The 24,840-nt window shown below is 51.9% G+C and overlaps 1 protein-coding gene across 3 annotated transcripts in view; it reads left to right on the forward strand.

Moving 5' to 3' along the window:
- MAST1 (microtubule associated serine/threonine kinase 1) overlaps nt 1-24,747 on the forward strand; it is a 28,606-nt gene extending 3,859 nt beyond the window's left edge. The window contains exons 4-26 of one of the 3 annotated variants that reach the window (XM_079771725.1): nt 427-505; nt 3,366-3,526; nt 3,640-3,715; nt 3,886-4,095; nt 7,671-7,772; nt 7,852-7,984; nt 8,063-8,130; nt 12,980-13,065; nt 13,154-13,362; nt 16,800-16,938; nt 17,054-17,186; nt 17,323-17,488; nt 17,593-17,694; nt 17,847-17,969; nt 18,430-18,539; nt 19,935-20,113; nt 20,192-20,439; nt 20,777-20,983; nt 21,240-21,469; nt 21,782-21,904; nt 22,011-22,147; nt 22,981-23,168; nt 23,313-24,747. In XM_079771725.1, coding sequence (XP_079627851.1) covers nt 427-505; nt 3,366-3,526; nt 3,640-3,715; nt 3,886-4,095; nt 7,671-7,772; nt 7,852-7,984; nt 8,063-8,130; nt 12,980-13,065; nt 13,154-13,362; nt 16,800-16,938; nt 17,054-17,186; nt 17,323-17,488; nt 17,593-17,694; nt 17,847-17,969; nt 18,430-18,539; nt 19,935-20,113; nt 20,192-20,439; nt 20,777-20,983; nt 21,240-21,469; nt 21,782-21,904; nt 22,011-22,147; nt 22,981-23,168; nt 23,313-24,574 — 4,471 coding nt within the window. In that variant the 3' untranslated portion in view covers nt 24,575-24,747. Of the gene's footprint in view, nt 1-426; nt 506-3,365; nt 3,527-3,639; nt 3,716-3,885; nt 4,096-7,670; nt 7,773-7,851; nt 7,985-8,062; nt 8,131-12,979; nt 13,066-13,153; nt 13,363-16,799; nt 16,939-17,053; nt 17,187-17,322; nt 17,489-17,592; nt 17,695-17,846; nt 17,970-18,429; nt 18,540-19,934; nt 20,114-20,188; nt 20,440-20,776; nt 20,984-21,239; nt 21,470-21,781; nt 21,905-22,010; nt 22,148-22,980; nt 23,218-23,248 lie in introns of all 3 variants that reach the window. The other 2 variants (XM_079771724.1, XM_079771726.1) reach the window with 2 other exon arrangements.
- Nucleotides 24,748-24,840: the final 93 nt, after the last annotated feature.

The following is a 24,840-nucleotide window of genomic DNA, read 5'->3' on the forward strand; positions in this document are numbered from 1 at the left end:
GTGGCCAGGAGAGTGACTGTGTCTGATGGGAGAGCCTGTCTTAGTGTGTGTGTGTGTGTCTGAGAAGACCCAAGGGGTCTGCTTCTGTGAGCTTTCTCATGGGGAGATCCTCTGGGGTTGATTTTTGGGGTCCTCTGGGATAACTTTTTTGAATGGGCTGTTCTGGTCCTCGTTGGGGTCCTTGCTGGGGACCAGTGTGGCTGAGTATGGCAGGAGAGGAGGGTTCTGGGAAGGAGCAGAGGAGACTGGTGCCTGACTAGAAGACCTCCCCTTTGCCTCCTTGACTTGGAGGGCCTTGGAATCTCAGAGCACAGATCCACTTCCCCAGCCCCTGCCCTGGCCATGGCCGGGGGCTTCTCTCACCACCTGAGACGTGGAGGGGACTGGGGGACCTGGTAGCCTCTGAGCACCTTGGCTGGATTCCAGGGCGGACGGACGCCGTTGGTCTCTGGCTTCGCTCCCTTCGTCTGGCTATGGAACCAACACACCCAGCTCCACTGTCTCGGTGAGTGTCGTATGGGTGGGCAGGGGATCTTCTAAGCCCGTGGTCGGCAAACGGCGGCTCGCGAGCCACCTGCGGCTCTTTGGCCCCTGGAGTGTGGCTCTTCCACAAAATACCACGGCCTGGGCGAGTCTATTTTGAAGAAGTGGCGTTAGAAGAAGTTTAAGTTTAAAAATTTTGGCTCTCAAAAGAAATTCCAATCGTTGTACTGTTGATATTTGGCTCTGTTGACTAATGAGTTTGCCGACCACTGTTCTAACCCAAAGGCCCATGCCCAGACCAGCAGCTGGGCTGGCCTTAATGAGTGTTTTGGGTTTTTCTTGTCCTCGAAGAGTCACCTGTCCATCTATTAGTGAGTTGCAGGCCCCACCCTTTCACCCCCAGCCCTGTTCTCTACCCTCACTATAACTTCTTGGGGATCCTATTCATCACCAACTTATTTTACAGATAATATTAAGCCATTTGCCAAGTGTCCAAAGCTAGCCACGGCAGGTGTCTGCCCTTTACCCAGAGCCCATTTGCTCACCCACTGCAATACCCAAAGTCCCTCTGTCCCTCTGCCCCCTTTTCTCCCTGTGTGTCTGGTTTGCTCATCCATCCACTGGAATGCTGTTGAGCAGACATTTAGCATGTGACTGTCATGTGGTGGGTGAGCTCTACAAGCTGAGCAGGGTCCAAGGATTCACAAAGCCCTCATGGAGGGAGGTAGACCAGTAAGAAGGCATTTACAACGTGGGGGGTTGGAGCTGTGATGGGAGTAGTGTAAGGGGAAGTGATAGCAGAGAAGAGGCAACTGACTTAGCTAGGGGAGAGTCAAGTAGGCTTCCTGGAAGAGTTGGCATTGAAGCCGAGGTGAAGGATCAGCAGGAATTTGGCAGGTGGAAGAAGGGAGGGACGGGTGTTCAAGGAATGGGGAACAACAGAGAACTGGCCGCATTGGGAAAATTGAAAATAACCTTGTGCAGTTGGACTTTGGGTTGGAAGTCGAGGAGTCGAGGTGAGGCAGGCCAACACCCTGATTATGCTGGGGCCTGTTGGCCAGGGCAGGGAGGTGGATTTTATTCTGAATGTAGGGGGAAGTCATAGAAAGGCCTTTTTTTTGTATCATATTAAAATTTCAATCTGAACTATTTGACATTGTGCTTTTGTAGGTCATAGATTATGTGCATTTAAAATTTATTTTAGTAGATACTGATGGGGTACGAAGGGTTTTTGTTTTTGTTTATTTTTAATATATTTTATTGATTTTTACAGAGAAGAAGGGAGAGGGAGAGAGAGTTAGAAACATCGATGAGAGAGAAACATCAATCAGCTGCCTCCTGCACATGCCCTACTGGGGATGTGCCCGCAACCAAGGTACATGCCCTTGACCGGAATCGAACCTGGGACCCTTCAGTCCAGAGGCCAATGCTCTATCCACTGAGCCAAACTGGTTAGGGCGGGGTAGGGAGTTTTAGGCAGGGGAATGAGTGATGTGATGTTTAAAAAGAGCATTCTGGCCCTAGCTGGTCTGGCTCACTGAATAGAGCACTGGCCTGTGGACTGAAGGGTCCCAGGTTCGAATCCGGTCAGGGGCACAGGTCTGGGTTTCAGGCTCTATCCCCAGTAGGGGGTGTGCAGGAGGCAGCCAATCAATGATTCTCTCTCATCATTGATGTTTCTAGCTCTTTCTCCCTCTCCCTTCCTCTCTGAAATCAATATATATATATATATATATATATATATATATATATATATATATATTTTAAAGAGGATTCTACCTACAGAATCAAGTGGATGTCCTTGTGTCTCTCCAGAGATATCTGTGGGTCTGTGATTGCCCTGGCTGCATGCCAGGCCCTGACCAAGGACCAAGCGGAGCCAATCCTTGCCCTCGAGCAGAGCAGCCAGTAATAACAAATAAATAAGTAGAGGAGTCGAGGTAACGCAGGCTGAGACCCTGATTATGCTGGGGCCTGTTGCCCAGGGCGGGAGTGAATTTTATTCTAAATGTAAGGGGAAGTCATAGAAAGGCTTTTTACATAAAGATGTAATACGTCAGGAGATAAATACAGCAAGAATAAACAACAGAGGGCAAGCATAGGAAGAGATAGGTGTGTGTTCAGAGGAGGCCTCTCTGAGAGGTGACATTTAATCCACAGTAGATGTGCTCCAGGCAGAGGGAACAGTCAGTGCAAAGGCCCTGAGGCAGGAGTGTGTCTGCCTTGTTCAAGGTTTGTCAGGAAGCCATAGCCCAGCTGGCATGACTCAGTGGTTGAGCCAGTCGACCTATGAACCAGGAGGTTATGGATAGATTCCCAGTCAGGGCACATGCCTGGGTTACAGGCTCAATCCCCAATGTGAGGCGTGCAGGAGGCAGCTGATCAGTGATTCTCTCTCATCACCATCCTTTCTCTCTCTCTGAAAAAAAGAAAAGAAACAGGAAGCCATGGCTCTGTGGCTGGAATAGAGCAAGTGAGGGGGAGAGTGGGCAGATGTGATGGCAGAGAGACAGGGCCAGATGGTAGTGCAGAACCTTGTGGGGTGTGGGAGGGACTTCAGTGTTCATTCTGAGTCCCGTGGGAGCCATGGAGGGTTCTGAACCGAGAAGGGATGTGACTTGACTCTCAGGTTTTCACAGGCTCTCCCGTCACATCTATGTCTGTGTTACTGTTACCCGTGTCTGTCCCCATCCCTCTGTTGCCTGGAGTCCCAACCTGGGCCCTGGGACATCCCGGATCATAGTCCTAATCAGGTCCTAATACCAACCTTGCCAGTAGTCCATCCACCCCAGGAATCCGAGGCCAGGGTCCCAAGATTTGCGGCCCCCCCCCCCCCCCCCCGCCCCGCAGTAGCTCTGACCCTTGTTCTGCCCCTCCCCCAGTCTTCCTGCTCCTCCCAGGAGCGCCTCCACCAGCTGCCCTACCAGCCCACCGTGGACGAGCTCCACTTCCTCTCCAAGCACTTCGGCAGCACCGAGAGCATCACGGACGAGGATGGCGGCCGCCGCTCCCCAGCCGTGCGGCCCCGCTCGAGGAGCCTCAGGTGGGCCGGCATCCCCTCCCCCAACTCCAAGCGAGTCTGGGGGTTGTGCACCGCGAGACCCCAGTCCCCGTGAACAGGCAGAGGACCGGACAGGATGGGCTTCTCTCCTACAGCCCCGGGCGCTCCCCCTCCTCTTATGACAACGAGATCGTGATGATGAACCACGTCTACAAGGAGAGGTTCCCGAAGGTGAGGCGGGGTCGCAGGCGGCTGCGGGGAGGCTGGGCGGCCGCAGCTCCGCCCGCCTTAGCTCCGCGCGCCCCCTGGTGGCCGGCGCGCTCAGCGCAGGCTCCTGCGGCCACCCTTGGGCTAAGCCCGGCCCCGCGCGCTCACGCTGCCTGGCCTCCCTCCACCCGCAGGCCACCGCGCAGATGGAGGAGAAGCTGCGTGACTTCACCCGCGCCTATGAACCCGACAGCGTGCTGCCGCTGGCCGATGGCGTGCTCAGCTTTATCCACCACCAGATCATCGAGCTGGCCCGGGACTGCCTGACCAAGTCCCGCGACGGCCTCATCACCACCGTCTACTTCTACGAATTGCAGGAGAACCTAGAGAAGCTACTGCAGGATGTGAGTGCTCGGGAGGCCAGCCCCATCCCAGACTCTGCACCCCAAAATCAGGCCAATGCCATCCTTCACCCCACACCCACTCGCGGGGCTCCTAACACGTTCTAGGCGCTGGTGGGGAGCTGAGGATTCAGGGGTGGAAAAAAAGGACATGGTCCTAACGGGGGAAGTAGGTATTTAACCTCCTTTAGGTCTTTACTGTCACCTTCTCATGTCGGCTTTTTATTTTTAATATTTTAGATTATTTTTATTGATTTCAGAGAGGGAGAGAAGGATGGAACCATCAATGATGAGAGAGAATCATTGACCGGCTGCCTCCTGCACGCCCTACACTGGGGATGGAGCCAGAAACCCAGGCATGTGCCAGGAATCAAACCATGAACTCCTGGTTCATAGGTGAACGCTCACCACTGAGCCAAGCTGGCTGGGCTCAGGTTGGCTTTGTAGACCTGTCTATTTAAAATGTCAAACTCTGGCCCTAGCTGGTTTGGCTCAGTGGCTGGCCTGCAGGCTGAAGTCCCAGGTTCTATTCAGCAGGAGGCAGCTGATCAATGATTTTTTTAAAAAATATATCTTTTATTGATTTTTCACAGAGAGGAAGGGAGAGGGATAGAGAGCTAGAAACATCGATGAGAGAGAAACATCGACCAGCTGCCTCCTGCACACCCCCCACCAGGGATGTGCCCGCAACCAATGTACATGCCCTTGACCGGAATCGAACCTGGGACCCTTCAGTCCGCAGACCGATGCTCCATCCACTGAGCCAAACCGGTTTTGGCTGATCAATGATTTTTATCATTGATGTTTCTATCTCTCTCTCCCTCTACCCTCCTCTCTGAAACCAGTAAAAAATAAATAAATAAAATAAAATAAAATGTCAAACTCTGCTCACACTCACCATCCACTGTCTCTTTAAGATTTTACCTTAGCACTTAGCATCATCCGTCATAATGTCTGTTTTTCTTATCTTATTTCTTGTCTCACCTACTCCAGTATCAGTCCCACAGGTGGGACTGTTGTTCACTGTTATATCCTGATTGCCCTGCTCATAGTAGGTGGTCAATAAATGTTGATTAAATGAATGGATGAATAAATGAAAGTAAACAAGGTGATGCCCCCATTCAATGATAATGCATAGCATTTTTTGAACACCTAGTATGTGCTGGACACTGGGAACACAACAGTGAACAAACCAGAGAAAGATTCCTGCTTTGCTGTGGTTGATATCCTAGTATGGGAGATGGGCAGGAATAGGAAAACAGACAAACCAAGGGAGTCAATGATTTTAGCTGATTTTTAAGGCTATGAAGCAAATAGAATAGGGCAACCAGATGGAGTGTTAGGGCTTTCCTTGTAAGGTCCAGGAGGCCTCCCTGGAGGAGGTGGCTTTGAAATTGGAAGAAGAATAATGAGGAAGTGGCAGCTATAAAAAAAAAGCTGGGAGGAATGTGTGTTGAGCAGAGTGAGCAGCACATACAAAGGCCCTGAGGTGAGGAGGCAGTTTGGGAAATTCCAGGAGCGCAGAAGCCAAGTGACTGTACTGTTTTGAGAAGATGAGGTTGGATAAGGGTGTAAGGACCAGAATATAGGGCTCTGGGCTCCTAGCCCTCTGCCCGGAAGGACAGCATGTTGGTATGATTACATACTTTGGCATCAAATCTGATCTGAGTTTGGATTTTGCCACTAGGTCTATAGGAGTCAAGAGCACAGACTTCAAACAGCATATATTCACACCCAGCTCATCGCTTATTTACTGTGCAGCCTTTGCGAAGTCACGTAACCTCTCTGTGCCTTCTGCTATAAAAAGGAGATTCACTCATTCTTTAATGCTACAAATATTTATTAAGAACCTAGCCTGAGGCCAGCACTGACCTAGAAGCTGAAGAGTCCCTACCCTAGCCCTAACTGGTTTGGCTCAGTGGATAGAGCGTCGGCCTGCGGACTCAAGGGTCCCAGGTTCAATTCCAGTCAAGGGCATGTACCTTGGTTGTGGGCACATCCCCAGAAGGGGTTGTGGGGGAGGTGGCTGATTGATGTTTCTCTCTCATCAGTGTTTCTAACTCTCCCTCTCCCTTCCACTCTGTAAAAAATCAATAAAATATATATATTTTTAAAAAGAGTCCCTGCCCTAGGGGAGCTGACATTCTAGCAGGAAGAAACAGAAGATAAACAATAGGCATCAGGGCTGGGACTAGGATGAGGCATGTGATTAATTCCCCCTAGCCCCCAGAATATGAAAGTAATTACTGAAGAAGCTGAAAAGTAGGTATATTAAAACTTAACATTATTATTTTTTAAAAAAATAATCTAGTAGGTATTTATTTACTTATTTTTAATCTATTTTTATTTATTTCAGAGAGGAAGGGAGAGGGAGAGAGAGATAGAAACATCAATATGATTTGCCCTAGCTGGTTTGGCTCAGTGGATAGAGCGTTGGCCTGCGGACTGGAGGGTCCCAGGTTCAATTCCAGTCAAGGGCACGTGCCCTAGTTGTGGGCTCGATCCCCAGTGGGGGGCGTGCAGGAGGCAGCCAATCAGTGATTCTCCTCATTGATGTTTCTATCTCTCTCTCCCTCTCCCTTCATCTCTGAAATCAAATATAAATATATTTAAAAAAAAACATCATTGATGAGAGAGAATCATTGATTGGCTGTCTCCTGTACCCCTGCTCCTGGGGATCGAGCCCTCCTCACCCCTTAACATTATTTTAGGTTAAATATTTTATTTATAATTAAACCAGGATTTGTTATACTTTTACTTTCCTGGTTTTAGTGGAAACAAACTTATCAATAATAACATTTTTATAAAAACCATTAAAGATTTTAAAAGCCCACATAGAGTGTCACTTACTTTCCCTTTTGCTTCAAGCTCCAACATGCCTGTGCACAGCACTCGTTGCATCCTGTCCTTATTTAAATTTTGCACTTTTGCTTGTCACGCATTTTTTGCATTCATTTCGATTTTTCAAATATCGCATTAAAGTGTTAGTGATCTTGAAGAGTAAGGTTTTTGGTGCCAAGGTGCGTGCCTCTTCCCCTCACCCTGATGGGCATGATAGAAAAGCTAATATGTGACCTGTTGGAAGGGTCTTCATGTGATAGAAAAAGGAATAGGGTAATGGTGATTGAGGTGCTGCCAGGATTGGCTTGTTTTCATGTTCCTGTCCATCTCCCATCCTAGGATATGAACCCCAGGAAGGCAGGAATCTTTCTCCGTGCTCCTAGTGCCACCCCGTTGCATGGAGGTGACAACCGCGTGGCAACCTGAAGGAGAAGTAGAGAGCCACTCGGGGATCTGGGAGAGAGCCAGTCAGAGGGATTCTAACTCAGCTCACATGATAGGGCTGCTTTGGACATGAATTAAATGAGTGAAGGTGTTTGGACAGTGCCTGCTATAATAATAGTGATCATTCTTTTCACTGTGAGGCTTGCGCCTCGGTTTTCTCACCTATAAAATGGGACAGCAGTAGCAGGGGGTAGCCCGTGGGATTGGGAGAGGGGCCTGGCTGAGGCAGGGCCTGTGTAACATGTGCCACCATCCCACCCCCAGGCCAACCACATTTGTGCTCCCCTTCCCAGGCTTATGAACGTTCTGAGAGCTTGGAGGTGGCCTTCGTCACCCAGTTGGTGAAGAAACTGCTCATTATCATCTCTCGCCCTGCGAGGCTGCTGGAATGCCTGGTGAGGGGGCTGGGAGAGGGGAGGGGGCTGGCGGGGGCCCCTCCGAGCCCACCGCGAGCCCGCCCCTGCCCTGCCTCAGGAATTCAACCCCGAGGAGTTCTACCACTTGCTAGAAGCAGCGGAGGGCCACGCCAAGGAGGGGCACCTGGTCAAGACAGATATCCCTCGTTATATCATCCGCCAGCTGGGCCTCACCCGGGACCCTTTTCCAGGTGACAGCTGGGGGCACAGGGGGCTGGAGGTGAATCCACGGGGACCCCAGCCTCCACTCACTCTCAGTCCCTTCCTAGACGTGGTGCATCTGGAGGAACAGGACAGTGGCGGCTCCAACACGCCCGAGCAGGACGACCTGTCTGAGGTAAGGCCGGGAGGCAGCAGTCAGCACGCTGGTTCTGGCTGGATAGGTTCACCTCCTGGCTCTCTGCCCTCAGGCCGGGTAGATCTTTTGATCTCTGCTCCGAGCCTCAGTTTCCCCATTTGTCAAATGGGTTAATAATAGGTCTTCCTCCATGGGCCTTTTTCTTTTTATGGTAAATTACACATAACATAAAATTTACCACTTTAACCATTTTAAAATGAACAATTCCGTGTATTTAGTACATTTACAGCTTGTGCAGCCATCACCTCTATCTAGTCCTGGAGGATTTTCATCACGCCCAAAGGAAATATACCCATTACAGTTATCCCCCATCTCCCCTCCCCTGACCCATGGCAATCACTGACCTGCTTTCTGTCTTCTTGGATACGCTTGTTCTGAACATCTCATACACATGGCATTATTCACTCTGTGGGCCTTTGTGTCGGCAAAGGGTTTTCAAGTTTCATTCATGGTGTAGCATGAATCAGTGCTTCATTCCTTTTTATGACTGAACTAGAGGCCCCATGCACAAAGATTTGTGCAAGAATAGGCCTTCACTCTGGCCGGAGCTGCCTTTCTGCCTTCCCACGCTGCCCAGAGGCCTGGAGTAGCTGGGGTGATGCAGAATGCCTGAGTCATTGCCATGGCGACAACGCAAGCGTCCCGCCCCGCCCCCCAGCCGCCCGGTGCCTGCATATGCAAATTAACCCTCATCTTTGTTGGGTTGATTTGCATACTCACTCTTGATTGGCTGGTGGGCATCATGAAGGTACAGTCAATTAGCATGTTACTCTTTTATTAGGTAGATACTATTTCATTGTATGGATATACCATATTTGTTTATCCATTGTCCACTGGTGGACACTGGGGTTGCTTCCATTTTTTGGCTGTTGTGTAAATAGTGCTGCTATGAACATTTGTGTACAAGTATATGACTTGAACAACTGTTTCAATTCTTTTGGTATATACCTAGCAGTGAAATTGCTGGGTGATAGGGTAATTCTTTGTTTAATTTATTGAGGAACCATGCATGGGGTTTTGAGTGAGTTGAGTGTCTCTCTGTGCTAAGAGCTCAGCGTAGTAAAATATGCCACAACCCCACTGCCAGGCCAGCCACACGTTGGAAGATGGTTCAAAGTCTAGTAGAAACTATCTGCCATAGGCCATGCGTGTGCTTCGTCTAAACTATCTAGTGTTTTTCAAAACTTTGAAGCAAAACATAGAAATCAGAAGATTTTTGCCTCAGATCTGGGGTTGGGCCTTCTTTTGAAAAAAAATAAATAAATCAGAATTTCTAACAACACTATGGTGGGACCAGCTGGCACTGGGTGTGGGCTGCCCTATGATATGGGGTACCTGCCCCCAGTCACCCATGGCCCCCACCTGGCCTGCCTTGCCCCAGGCATTTGTTTCAGATTGTATCTATTAACGCGCACACACACACACCTTTCCTATATATATGTAAATATATATATTTAAAAGAATCTCACTATACATGCCATTTGTTTAATTTTTTGAATAGGTAATGGAATGACATCACTCAAAAGTCTAAAACTCTAAAAAGGTATTTATCTTTAATTGTTGTTTGTAGGATTCTACGTAATTCCATTTAATCAAACTTGCTAATTGAGTGATTCAAATCTTCCATCTCCCTATTCTTTTTTTTCTTTTTCCTGATTGATCTCATAGTTTCTGAGATATGTGTTAAATCCTTGTTTTGAGCTATTTCTCCCTATAATTCTGTCAGTGTTTTGTGTATTTTTTTAATATATTTTTATTGATTTCAGAGAGGAAGGGAGAGGGAGAGAGAGATAGAAACATCCATGATGAGAGAGAATCATGGATCGGCCTCCTGCAAGTCCCCCACTGGGGATCAAGCCCACAACCTGGGCATGTGCCCTTGACTGGAATCGAACCTGGGACCCTTCAGTCCGCAGGCGGACGCTCTATCCACTGAGCCAAACCAGCTAGGGCTATTCTGTCAGTTTTTGTGTCAAATATTTTTAGGCTACCTTTTTTTTTTTTCTTTCATTCATGTATTTATTCCACAACCAAAATCATAACTTAAAAGTCATAACATTTTTAAAAGATAAAGGAGACTTTGTATCAGCTGCATTAATAAAATAGGCATTGGTCTAAAATGAAACATGAAACAGGTGTTCTGTTCCCATGGTGGAATAAATACATAATAATTACACATAAAATTTCACTAAAGATCTGAGATGAGGCAATATCCCTTTGAAACAAACTATCCAATGGATAGAGGCATGCTGCCAATAATTTCTATGAACATTTTACTGCAAGATGGAAAACTCCCCAAGGTAACTACAAACTCAAACCTCTTGTCTATGCACCTGGCCTTGGCTTTCGCCTTCCTTCCTCAGACACATCCAATCCAGAAAGGCTTCTGCACCCCATGCTCAAAAACACCACCATTAGTCCCCAAGGACTTCAGCACAAACTGCTGTTAATAAGCCCATATGCAGCCCTAGCTAGTTTGGCTCAGTGGATAGAGCCTTGGCCTGCGGACTGAAGGATCCCAGGTTCAATTCCAGTCAAGGGCACTTTGTTGCAGGTTTGATCCCCGCCCCGGGTTGGGATGCATGCAGGAGGCAACCAATCGCTATTTCTTTCTGTGTGTCTCTCCCCCTTCCTTCCACTCTCTCTAAAAATCAATGGAAAAATATCCTCAGGTGAGGATTAACAAAAAAATAAAATAAAATAAATAAATAAGCCTATGTGCAGCCTCCAGGGAAATCAGCTGCATCAACTCGAAGAATCACAGCATTTCTTTGAATAGTTTTAACTGTCCAATGAGCTCCTTCAGGCCAGGTGCTTTTCATAAACAAACCAAAATATTGTCTTATTATCTTTATTTTTCCTTGCAAAATGTTAAGCCATTCAAGTAAAAAAAATTTTTTTTACAGAAACCATAAAAATTCAAAGGTTTTATGCCAAAAAGGAACCAGTTCTTTGCAGCCTAACTCCTTTGTCTGGGCTGTGAAGAGGGAGATGAGGCCTCCCACTGTCATGCCTTGGTGGTCTGGTGAACATTTGGTCAGGCAGGCATCGTTTTAGGTGGATGGGCACACCATAGATTTCTGGAAAATTTTCTGCAGTTCTGGAACTTTGTTTTTCCAAGCATAATCATATGCAGTAAAATCAGAAGTTGGTGTGGCGAATATGATGTGGCAGTGCTTCTGTGGAAACCACAGACTTTAACCCCTTCGGGTTATAGGCATCAGAAGCCCATGCTCCCACCGATTTCTGCGTGAAGCCACTAAACTTATAGTACACTAGAGGCCCGGTGCACGAATTCGTTCACAGGTGGAGTCCAGCTGGCCCACCCCAATGAGGGCCCCATTGGGCCGGGCCAGCGGGGGGGAGGAGCAGTGGGAGGTTGGCCAGCTGGCCCCGCCCCTGATTGGGGTGTTGGGGGCTGGGCCAGTGGGGGAGGGTGCAGATGGGGGGGCGATTGAGGCCCAGATTAGACCGGTTGGCTGCCACAGTACACGTCATAGCCACCAGTCATTCTGGTTGTCCTGCCATTCCGGTCGCTGGGCTTTTATATATATAGATGATGCCCTGTGTTTGGCTATTCACAGCTGTTGCCTGTGAGACTGCCCCAAGGAAGGTTTAGGCTACATTCTTAGAAGCATATCAGTTCAATATTTTTTAAAAATATGTTTTTATTGATTGAGAGAGAGAGAAGGGGGGGGGAGAGAGAGAGAGACATTGATGTGAGAGAGAAACATCAATCAGTTGCCTTGAGTATGCACCTCAACCAGGATCAAACCCACAACTGGGTATTTTCCCTGACCTTTCAGTGCACAGGACTATGCTAACCAACTGAGCCACCCTGGCCAGGACTCATTATTTTTTTAATCTCATAGATCTTTTTGTGTAATATTTATGATTTCAGAGAGGAATGGAGAGGGAGAGAGAGATAAAAACATCAATGATGAGAGAGAATTATTAGTCGACTGCCTCTTGCACATCCCCTACTGGGAATTGAGCCCTCAATCCCAAACTTTGACCGGGAATCGACCTCCTAGTTGCTCAACCACTGAGCCACGCTGGCTGGGCAATTTCTCATTCTTTTTAACGGGGGCACAATATTCCTTTATTCAAATGCCCATTATGTGTTTATTTAACCAATTTGCTATCGATGAACATGTCAATTGTTTCTAATATTTGCAATGAGCAAGATAGTACATACATATGTCATTTTCACATATGCAAGCCTATCTGTAGAATTATTTCAAAAGTGAAATCCTGAATCAAAGGGAATGTACATTTATAATTCTATATACACAAAAGTACCTTCCATGGGGGTTATACCAATGTATTCTCCCAAAAGCAAGGTATAAAAATACCTGTTTCCCCACAACTTTACCCACAGAGTGTGTCAGTCTTTTGGATTTTTTTCTTTTTTTTTTTCCTTTTGCCAATCCGCTAGGTGAAAAAAATGGTATCTTGGGTAGTTTTAATTTGCCCTCTGACATTATATGTGAGGTTGAGCATCTTTTCGTATGGTTAAGAGCTCTACATTCTAGGTCACAGATCTTGCCTATTTTTTCTCTTCAATTGTTAGGCTTCTAGTTATGGATTTCTGGGAGTTCTTTCTGTATTAGGGTGATTATTTTGTAGGCTTCTTTCCTAATGGGAAAAAGTTGGGACTATAGCTTCAAAGTCAGACAGTCTCGGGTTCAAGCCCTGATTTTGTTGCTTCCTCGCTGTGGCACTGGGATGAAGGATGCATCCCCGCCCTGCCTCGGTTTCCCCATGGATAACGGGATAACAAGAGTCTCCCTCTTATGATGGTGGTGGTCTCCCCTCCCCCCTTCAGGGCCGCAGCAGCTCCACCAAGGCTAAGAAACCGCCTGGAGAGAATGACTTTGACACCATCAAACTCATCAGCAATGGTGCTTACGGGTGAGCCACCTGGGGCTCTGGCAGGGGGAGGGTAGCGGAGGCCGGGTGTCTCGAGGTGACGGCCGGTCCTCGCTCTCCCCCCCTGCAGCGCCGTCTACCTGGTGCGGCACCGGGACACTCGCCAGCGCTTCGCAATGAAAAAGATCAACAAGCAGAACCTGATCCTGCGCAACCAGATCCAGCAGGCGTTCGTGGAGCGCGACATCCTCACCTTCGCCGAGAACCCCTTTGTGGTCAGCATGTTCTGCTCCTTTGAGACCCGGCGCCACCTCTGCATGGTCATGGAGTACGTGGAAGGTGTGGCTGCCTGCAGAGCTGTAGGGAACAGGGAGGTCCACGCTGGTCAGGGCTGCTGAGGGGCCTGCCTGAGCCCCAGTCACCATAGTGACTCTCCACCTGTTTATCCATCCAGTCATTGACCATCCATTCCATCTGTTTATTTCTGTCCAGCCATCTATTTAGTTTATCTGTTTTCATTTTATTCAATATAGAAACATCCATCCAATTACCCATTTATCCATCCATTCTTCCATCTATTCATTTGCTAATCCATCTGCTTTTTCACCCATACATCTGTTTATCCATTATACATCTATTTTTTTTTTTAAATCCTCACCCGTGGATATTTTTCCATTGGTTTTTTAGAGAGAGGGAAAGACAGAGAGCAATACCGATGTGAGAGAAACACATCGGTTGGTTGCCTCCTGCACGGGCACTGGCCAGAGCCCAGGCCAGAGAGGAGCCTGCAACCGAGATATGAGACACGTGCCCTTGACCGGAATCAAACCCTGGACCCTTCGGTCCTCAAGCTGATGCTCTACCCACTGAGCCAAACTGGCTAAGGCCATTATACATCTATTTTTTTTTTATTGAGGTATTATATGTGTACATATCTTACCATTCCCCCCCACCCCACACCCATACATGCCCTCACCCCCCAGAGTTTTGCGTCCATTGTTTATGCTTATATGCATGCATACAAGTCCTTCGTTTGATTTCTTATCTCCCCCACCTCTCCCTAACTTTCCCCCTGTAATTTGAAAGTCTACATCTATTTTTTTAAAAAAAAATTGAATAGACTTCATTTTTTAGAGCAGTTTTAGGTTTCCAGACTAAGTAATTAGAAAGTACATTGAGTTCCTGCATACCCCTTTCCTGCACTCTCCCTATTATTTACATCTTGCATTCATGTGGTACATTTGTTATAATTTATGAACCAATATTGATACATTATTAACTGAAGTCCATAGTTATATATTAGATCCACTCTGTGTTGCACATCTATTTTTCATTCATCCATCTTTTTATATGTCTGGCCATTTATTCATTCATCAGTTTATTCACCCACTTACACACCATCCATCCATCTACCAATACCTATTTATCTATGTATTAATCCACCATCCATCCGTTTACTATCTGTATTTTTATTATTCATCCAAATCTTCATGCTAGCAGCCATCTCATCTAGCTGTCTCTATCCACACATTCATCTACAATTCATCCATCAGTTTATCCACCCATCCAGCCATCTAGCATTCATCCAACCACCAATATATATATTTTTCATGTTTATCCAACCACTCAGTTATCCAAATATTATATCATTGCTCAAACCCACACATACTATGGTTATTAGGATACACACATGATCTCATGGGGCTACAGTTATGCCACTTCTACACCTTAGTCAACCATCCATTCATTCAATAGATATCCCCCCGTTGTCTCCCTTATGTCACGTGCTGTGCTAGGTGCTGGTGGCACAGTGGGGGGCCAGATAGGCACATGTCTCTCTCGTGGAGATTATATTCTAGGTAGTCAGACGATAAACAAAACAAGCAAAGGCAGTCAGGTCATTTCATAGAGTGAGGACAGTAATGAGGACCTTAAGGCTTAAGGAGGCCATAGGGACATTGGTGGGCAGGGGCCTCTCTAAGCCTGCACTATACCTGGACGAGGGAACCCCAAGCACAAAGTCTGTTAGGTGAGAAGGCATCTGGACTTTGAAGTAGCAATTTTCAACTGGTGTGCCACAAGAATTTTTAAAACATGCAATACCTGACTTAGTCAGTGGCACTGACCTCTTTTTTTTCTGTTAGATTGTCAAATAAAAAAGCCATTGTCAGAACAACAATGGCTGTTTGGTGTGAATGAATCAAAATTATACCTATTTGTATTTGTCAGGTTGACAAAAATAGATATTTTTTTGGTGTGCTGAAGAATTTTCGTTATTAGTTTATATGTGCCATGAGATGAAAAAGGTTGAAAATCACTGTTTTGAGGAGCAGCAATGGAGCTGGAGTCAAGTGAGCAAGTGAGAGGGAGGGTGGGGGGAGATAAGGACGGAGAGGTGAGGGGTTAAGCATGCAGGGCCTTGCAGAGCCTGGAATGCATTGGGTTTCATGCCAAATGCAACAGGCAGCCACTGGAGGGTTTTAAGCTGACAAGGTCTGACTTACGTTTTAAGGCTATTTATTTAGCTGCTGTGTGGAGGGCAGAAGAGGGAGACCAAGATGGCGGCAACTGCATGGGTCCAAGGTCTTGCAGAGGAGAGAAGTGGGTGGAATCGGGATCTCTTTGATGAGTTGAGCACACAGTGAGTGTGCATTCTCGGGGCTCCTGAACAAGGCCCAGCCTCAAAGTCTCATTTGGAAGTCAACCCAGCTTTGTTCTCAGTGTGTGTGTCAGTATTACCTGGGGTTGCGGCCAGATGCAGATTCCTAGGCTCCATTCCTAGGTCTGATCATCAGTTTTCTGGCTCAGAAGGAAAGAAAGACATTTAATGACTTGTGATCAAAACACTCATGTTGCCTTCAGAAATGGCTGTATCCAGATGCTCAAACCATGTCATCAGGAATCTCTCCATTTCTTGGCTCTGCTCTCCCATGTGTAGGCTTCCCTTTAGACAGGCCTTGATATAGTGAGGTGCCATCCAGCAGATCCCACTTACATCCTGCTAGTTTAGCAATCTTTGGGGAGAGTGAAAAGTTGGAGGGCTGAGCACCTTGGGTTTGCTGCTGCACTTGGAAAGAAATCTGGTCCTTGTAAGAAAAAGGAGGAATGCCTATTGGGGGAGCCTAAAATATGAACGCTGATCACAGTAAATCTGGTGGGAACCAGGAATCTACATTTTAAGGCACAAGACATTCAAGATTCAAACTCCAGGAGATCAAGGGCAGTGTTCCCAGACTCAGTTGATAAGCAGGCAGCGTTTGGTACCCACCAAACCTCATTTCCACCAACTCCCTTCATGATCCAACCTCTGTCTGAGTCTCAGATCAAGCCAACTTTGGAAGATGGTTAAGAGGACAAGAGGAGCCTGGCTGGTGTGGCTCAAGTTGGTTGGAGCCTTGTCCTGTGCACTGAAAGGTTGCGGATTTGATTCCTAGTCAGGGCACATAATCTGCGTTGCAGGCTCTTTCCCCAGCCCCATCCATGTTTCCCTCCCTCCCTCCCTCTCTCCCTCCCTACCTCTCTCTGAAAAGGCCAATGAACCTGTTCTCAGGTGAAGATTTAAAAATATATAAAAAATTTAAAAAGAAGACAGGAGGAGCATGGTAGAGGGCACTCGCTGTGCGACCTGGAAGAGCAAGGCCCCTCTGTACTTCAGTTCTCCTTCGCTGTATAATAGGGGCGATGTGAGGTGGGGACTTGGTGCTATCGTGCATGTGGAGTGAACAACTCTGGGGCAAGGGTGCTTCCCTCTTTACCTGTGCCTCCTCCACACACAGGGGGGGACTGTGCTACCCTGCTGAAGAACATCGGGGCGCTGCCCGTGGAGATGGCCCGCATGTACTTTGCCGAAACAGTGCTGGCACTCGAGTATCTACACAACTATGGCATCGTGCACCGTGACCTCAAGCCTGACAAGTGAGCCTTGACTTTCCCCATCATCCCCTCCCTGCCCCTCTGTAGGCGCTGGCATGGAGGGGCCAGGAGGGAAGTGGGCAAGCCTCACCCCTGAGACCCCTGCTTGTGTTTGCAGCCTCCTCATCACCTCCATGGGCCACATCAAACTCACGGATTTTGGCCTCTCCAAAATGGGGCTCATGAGCCTCACCACCAACCTGTACGAAGGCCATATCGAGAAGGATGCTCGGGAGTTCCTGGACAAACAGGTGTGTGTGTGGCTGTGGGGATCACTGTGGGGGGAACTATCCAGCAGGGCTTCAGGGCTCAGGGTATGGTGGGGAGTGCCGCTCCCCTTCGAGGCCCCTCCTGTGGCCAGAGTGCAGGCTGACCGCCTGCCCCTAGGTGTGCGGAACCCCAGAGTACATCGCGCCTGAGGTCATCCTGCGCCAGGGCTATGGCAAACCGGTGGACTGGTGGGCCATGGGCATCATCCTCTACGAGTTCCTGGTGGGCTGTGTGCCCTTCTTCGGAGACACGCCCGAAGAGCTATTTGGACAGGTCATCAGTGGTGCGTGCCTCCTTGGTGGCAGGTGGGGGGCATGGGGACATGGGCAGACCCAGGGCCTTTTGGACCCAAAAGTGACCCCCCCACACACACACCTTGCTCTGCAGATGACATCCTGTGGCCCGAGGGAGATGAGGCCCTGCCGACAGACGCCCAGCTCCTGATATCCAGCCTCCTGCAGACCAACCCCCTGGTCCGGCTCGGGGCAGGTAAGGGGTCTGCTGTGCAGAGCAGCTAAGGGCTGGTCCCCAAGGGCTGTGGCCCTGGGGTAGAAGACAGGGGTGGGTGGCTGGGCTCTTGAGCTGGCCATAGGCGGTCGCAGGAATTCTCTCCCGGACCCCATCCACTCCTTCCTTTCCAGGGGGTGCCTTTGAGGTAAAGCAGCACAGTTTCTTTCGAGACCTGGACTGGACAGGCCTGCTGAGGCAGAAGGCAGAGTTCATCCCCCACCTGGAGTCCGAGGATGACACCAGCTACTTCGACAGTGAGCTGGGAAAGGGGGTGGAATCTGGTGAGAGGGACCATTGGGCAAGGCCTGGGCTGGAGCCCAGGTGGGTAGGAGACCAGCCACCCAGACAGAGGAGAGGGATGGCCTGGCATCGGGGTGGGGCTCGGTCTGAGCAGTTAGTAGGAAAGGAGGGTGGGGCCTGGACCGCAGTGAGTTCTGAAGTTGGGCCTGGGCCTGGGCTACTGGGCAGTGCTAGGACCTAGAACGAGGCAGGAACAGGACCTGGCTGGAGGGGAGGGGGCTGGGCCGTAGATGGGGTCTGTGGGTGTGGCCTCTGACGCTGGGCTGATGGAGCCTCTGAGAGTTGGGCAGAAACCCAGCCTGGAAGCAGGGCCAGAATCAGCTTCTAGACTGGGACTGGGACAGGGACATGCGGGGCCTGCAGCCCTGAGGAGTGAATCCGTGACCTAGGTCACAGTCCGCCCCCCATTCCCAGCCCGCTCAGATAGGTATCACCACGTGAACTCCTATGATGAGGATGACACGACGGAGGAGGAGCCGGTGGAAATCCGCCAGTTTTCCTCCTGCTCCCCGCGCTTCAGCAAGGTGAGCCGCGGCTGGGTTAGGGTGGGGGCAGGCCCGGGGAGGGGGGGGGGGCGAGATTGGGAGGCGGGGCTTGGGCGGGGGTGGGGGTGGGAGAGGATCTTTTCCTCCTAGCAGGATGAGGACGGAATTGGAGGTGGGCCTGAGTGGGGCGGGGTTGCGGGAGCTGGGGGAATCCTGGCAGGCCCGAGGTCTCCGGCTGGGGAAGTTGCTGAGAGTGACAGGGCCTGGGGGGTATGGGAGGGCCTTTGGCATTGGGCGGAATCTAACAAGAATCTGGACGGCAGTGGTGCTGAGGACTCACAGTGGGGCGGAGCTAGGTCTAGATGAGGCGGGGTCAGGACCTTGGGGCGGAGAGGATGAGCCGTGGGGGCGGGGCAAAGGTGCACAAGGTCTCGCTTTGAGGAGCAGCGTGCAGTGGTGTGTAGAGCCCAGCTTGGGGTACATATGATTGGGTGGGAACTGGGAAGGTGGGGCACGAAAGAGGGCAAATTTGTCAAGATATGGGCAGGGTTGCCGAGGCCGGTTTGGCTCAGTGGATAGAGCGTCGGCCTGCGGACTCAAGGGTCCCAGGTTCGATTCCGGTCGGGGGCATGTGCCTTGGTTGCAGGCACATCCCCAGTGGGGGGTGTGCAGGAGGCAGCTGATCGATGTTTCTCTCTCATCGATGTTTCTGGCTCTCTAACCCTCTCCCTTCCTCTCTGTAAAAAATCAATAAAATATGTTTTTTTAAAAAAAAGATATGGGCAGGGTTGCCCTAGCTGGTTTGGCTCAGTGGATAGAGTGTCGGCCTGCGGACTAAAGGGTCCCAGGTTCGATTCCGGCCAAGGGCACATGCCTGGGTTGTGGGCTCGATCCCCCCACAGTGGGGGGCATGCAGGAGGTGGCCAATCGATGATTCTCTTTCGTCATTGATGTTTCTATTTCTCTATCACTTTACCTTCCGCTCTGAAATCAATAAAAACATATTTTTTAAAAATATATTTTATTGATTTTTTACAGAGAGGAAGGGAGAGGGATAGAGAGTCAGAAACATCGATGAGAGAGAAACATCGATCAGCTGCCTCCTGCACACCTCCTACTGGGGATGTGCCCGCAACCATGGTACATGCCCCCGACCGGAATCGAACCTGGGACCTTTCAGTCCGCAGGCCAATGCTTTATCCACTGAGCCAAACAGGTTAGGCGGGGCAATAAAAACATATTTTTAAAAAGATTATGGGCTGGGTCTAAAGGCTTAAATATGTTTGGTGGGGTCTGAGCTGCAGATTTGTAGGCGGTTGGGGGACAATTCAGAGATGGGCGGGGCCCAGCCTTGGGAGGGCGGAGCGTGTCCAGTAGCAGGAAGCCCATTGGTTCAGGAGCGTGCCTCTCACCACCGCTCACCCGCCCTTGCAGGTGTATAGCAGCATGGAGCAGCTGTCCCAGCATGAGCCCAAGACCCCGGTGGCGGCAGCGGGGGGCAGCAAGCGGGAGCCGAGTGCCAAGGGTCTAGAAGAGAAGGTGGCCGGCAAGCGGGAGGGCCTGGGCAGCCTGACCCTGCGCGAGAAGACCTGGAGAGGGGGCTCCCCAGAGATGTGAGCAGGGGCAGGGCTAGGTTTGGGGAGCGGGAATGAAGAGGCGGGTCGCCTCTGACCACGCCCCCCTTTTAGCAGCAAGCGCTTCTCGGCATCGGAGGCCAGCTTCCTGGAGGGGGAGGCCAGTCCACCCTTGGGTGCACGCCGCCGGTTCTCGGCGCTGCTGGAGCCCAGCCGCTTCAGCGCCCCCCAGGAGGATGAGGATGAGACCCAGCTGCGCAGGTCTGCCAGGCCCACCTCTGATCCCCCAGGCTCACTGGATGCACGGGTCCCCAAAGAGGCAGCTCAAGGGGATGGCACTGCCAGTGGCGGGGACTCCGAAGCCAGTGAGTGCCCCCTCCTGCCGCCTTCCCTAGTTCCCCAGTGGCCATACATTGAGCATTCAATAAGCCTGGTACTGTTTACGCAAGCTCTCATGTACTCTACACACTCCCGTCTGGGTTCTCATCAACGTGAGGAACACCCCGCATTCCATGCTCTCTCAGTCAGCAAATGCATTTCAGCGCTTCTGTGTACCCGGGGTTGTGCCAGGTGCATGTTACTCGCTCCCAGGAAACTGACGTTCCCACAAGGGTGAGAAGTGGGAAAGCATTCCAGGCAGAGTGAACACATGCGAGATGCCCCGACCTTGGCCTGCCTCCTAACCCACCTGCTCTGTTGCAGCTGACCAACCACGCCCAGGTGACCTCTGCCCACCTTCAAAGGACGGGGACCCATCAGGCCCGAGGGCCACCAATGACCTGGTTCTGCGCCGGGCGCGGCATCAGCAGCTGTCAGGGGACCCAGCAGTAGAGAAGCGGCCTTCTCGAACTGGGGGCAAAGTCATCAAGTCAGCCTCTGCCACTGCCTTGTCTGTCATGATTCCTGCAGGTGATGCTGGGCCCCACCTGGGAGGGAGAGTCTGCCCCCATTTGTGCCAGGACAGGCCAATGATGACGCTGCATTTTTCCTGTCCACAGTGATGGGCACTGGGGTGGACCAGTAAGAGCCCTGGGACTTAAGGAGGTGGGAGGAGCAGGGGTGGACCAGTAAGAGCCCTGGGACTTAAGGAGGTGGGAGGAGCAGATACTGGGAGAGCTGTGATTGTAGCCTTGACCTCTGACCATGGTTCTGTGTCTGCCTGCAGTGGACCCTCATGGAAGCTCACCCCTGGCCAGCCCCATGTCTCCACGATCTCTCTCCTCCAACCCGTCCTCGAGGGACTCCTCACCCAGCCGGGACTACTCACCGGCTGTCAGTGGGCTCCGCTCCCCTATTACCATCCAACGCTCTGGCAAGAAGTACGGCTTCACACTGCGAGCCATCCGCGTCTACATGGGCGACTCAGACGTCTACAGTGTCCATCACATTGTCTGGGTGAGCACCCATGGGTGAGGTCTGTGTTCCAAGATGGGGGTGGGGTAGAGAAACACCCCTTTAACCCCCAGAAATGAGGGACAGTTCAGTCTCTGGATCCAGGCAGCCTGGGGGAGACTCCTATGACCTTCAGTGTCCTTCCCCCTCTGAGCTTCAGTTTCTTCGGTTGTAAACGGGGAAGAATAATTACTACTTCCTAAGGTGTTACAAGGATTAAAGTCAATGCAGAGCTAGGTGTGGGGCACATAAGCTTAGGGAGCGTCCTTGTTACCGATCCTGTTAACCCTGCACTGTGTGGTGCCCTGTCCCCAGCACGTGGAAGAGGGGGGCCCAGCCCAGGAGGCAGGGCTCTGTGCGGGGGACCTCATCACCCACGTGAATGGGGAGCCTGTGCATGGCATGGTGCATCCTGAGGTCGTGGAGCTGATCCTTAAGGTGAGTGCAAGGGAGGTAGCACACTGGGGAGAGGGGAGCGGAGGTCCTGGGAGCTGGGCTGCGGGAACAGCCTCCAGCAGAGCATTTGTCTCCCTTCTTCCCCCAGAGTGGCAACAAGGTGGCAGTGACCACAACACCCTTCGAAAATACCTCCATTCGCATCGGCCCTGCAAGGCGCAGCAGCTACAAGGCCAAAATGGCCCGGAGGAACAGGAGACCCTCGGCTAAGGAGGGCCAGGAGAGGTGGGTGGGGCCAAGTGTGGAGGCGGGGCTATACACAGCAGGCACGGGGGACACTCCAGTGTTTGAACAGTGGGCAGGGCTAAGATGGGAGGGCCACAGCTGTGGACCGGAGGAAGAAGTGTGGGGACCACCGAGTAAAGAGCAAAAACCGAGAGGACGGGGGTGGGGGGGGGGGGAGGGAGGGGCGGAGAGCACGGGCTGGGACAGTGCCAGGTTCCTGGGCTGGAAGAAGAGCATTGCGGTATGTCTGGGGCAGGTGGGCGGGGCCAGTAGATATGGATGAGCGAGGGCACATTCGGGAGGTGGTCTTGTCCTTTTGAGTGTGTTTAGTCCACTGGGAGGGCTAGGAGAAGGGAGTTCTATCTGGAATGAGCAAGCCAGGCAAGCCTGGGCCAACTGAAATCATTTCCTCCCTCATAGGTAGGAGGAGCTAGGAGAGGAAGGTGGGGCCAGGAGAGTGTTCTATTTTGATTAGTGGGTTTGGCCTGGACAAGTCGTGAGTGGGGATTTAAGTGAGGAGCCAGACTGAACTGAGGCAGGTGAACGTCCCTCCCTGATAGGTGAGTTGCGGCAGGAGAGGGCGGGACTAGAGAGGTGGGAGGAGCCAGAAGAGGTTGGTCCTGCGTTGATAGGTGACTCTAGCTCAGTAGTGCCCAGCAAAACATAGTGGGAGGAGCCAAGCGGACCCATGTGGGAAGTTCTTTTGGTTTTGATAGGTGGGTTGTAGCTGGAGAAGGCGGGGCCAGAGGAGTGGGCGGTCCCAGGGCTGAAGTGGAGCCAGGAGTGGTGAATTTGGACTCTAAGAAGTAAATGGCCCTCTCCTTATTCCCCAGCAAGAAGCGCAGCTCGCTCTTCCGCAAGATCACGAAGCAGTCCAACTTGCTTCACACCAGCCGCTCGCTGTCGTCGCTAAACCGCTCACTGTCGTCCAGCGACAGCCTCCCGGGCTCGCCCACCCACGGGCTCCCAGCTCGCTCACCCACCCACAGCTACCGCTCCACACCCGACTCCGCCTACCTAGGTAAGCTCTGGGCCTGCGCTGGGCCACACGCTGGGGGGGGGGGGGGGGGGTAAAGGGGAGGAGGGGAGAGAGGGGAGGAGGAGAGAGGAGGGGAGTTCCCTGGCGGTGCCTGCCAGCGGAACACCCCCTTTTGCCCGCCCTCAGGTGCCTCGTCCCAAAGCAGCTCCCCTGCCTCGAGCACGCCCAACTCCCCGGCCTCCTCCGCGTCGCACCACATCCGGCCCAGCACGCTGCACGGCCTGTCGCCGAAGCTGCACCGCCAGTACCGCTCTGCGCGCTGCAAGTCGGCCGGCAACATCCCGCTGTCCCCGCTGGCGCACACGCCGTCCCCCACGCAGGCATCGCCGCCACCGCTTCCTGGCCACACGGTGGGAAGCTCCCACACGACACAGAGCTTCCCCGCCAAGCTGCACTCCTCGCCGCCGGTGGTGCGCCCACGCCCCAAGAGTGCGGAGCCCCCGCGCTCGCCGCTTCTCAAACGCGTGCAGTCGGCAGAGAAGCTGGGCACCTCGCTTGGCGCCGACAAGAAGGGAGCGCTGCGCAAACACAGCCTCGAGGTGGGCCACCCGGATTTCCGCAAGGACTTCCACGGTGAGCTGGCGCTGCATAGCCTGGCTGAGTCTGATGGGGAGACGCCCCCCGTCGAGGGGCCTGGTGCGCCCCTGCAGGTGGCTGTCCGCCGCCTGGGCCGCCAGGAGTCGCCCCTCAGCCTGGGAGTGGACCCGCTGCTGCCCCAAGGCACCCCCAGGCCTATGGGGGCCTCGAGTAAAGAGGAGTCCCCCGGCAGTGGGGAGGCCTGCACCCAGCCCCGCGTGACGACTCCCGGAGGCCGGACCCTGGAGCGGGATGCCAGCGGCACGCGGCACCAGAGTGTGCAGACCGTGCAGACCGAGGATGGCTTGGGTGGGGCGGCTAGGGCGGTCGCCAAGGCCGCACTGAGCCCGGTACAAGAACATGAGACAGGCCGGCGCAGCAGCTCCGGTGAGGTGGGCACGACCCTAGTGCCCATTGTTGTAGAGCCCGAGCGGCCTGGGGCCAAGGTCGAGGTGCCCCGGTCTCTGGGCTCGGACTCCAAGGGGTTGCAGGGACCCATACCCCTGGTGCCTCCCGCACCAGAGGTCCTCCGAGGCCCTGAACGCTGGGGGCTGGAGAAGGTGGAGGAGCGGACCACGCAGAGCGGGCCTCGCTCCAAGCCCCCCTCCCCCAAGCTCTCCCCAGAGGCCCAGACCCCTTCTGCAGCCCCTACGAAAAATGCAACAAGCAGCACAGGGCCCCCAGCCCCCGCCACTCCCCTTCTCCAGGCCACCAAGCCCGAGGTGGGGCTGACTTCCAGGCACCCTGCTGAAGCTGTGCCTCCCTCAGGCCTGACCAAAAGGGCCCCCTGCCCCATGCCCCCTGGCCCCTAGCTGAGGGGGCCGCTGGCCCTGCACTGTACAGCCGCCTGTATACATATGTACACATATAAATAAAGTGTGTCTGTGCTTCGTGAGCTTTCTGAGGCTTGCCCCACCTCCCTGGCAAGGCAAGGTTTTAGCCCTCTTGCCTGTGTTCTTGTTAAGGGGAGGAACTCCAGTCCTGGTTACTATAGAGAGGGGAGGTGAGTCTTGTGTGGATCTTTCCTGTGGTCTCAACTATGAGCCAGCTGCCCCCAGACCCTACGAAGCTGCAACGC

Source organism: Cnephaeus nilssonii (genome assembly GCF_951640355.1).
Source record: "Cnephaeus nilssonii genome assembly, chromosome: 5".
NCBI classification, from domain to species: domain Eukaryota; kingdom Metazoa; phylum Chordata; class Mammalia; order Chiroptera; family Vespertilionidae; genus Cnephaeus; species Cnephaeus nilssonii.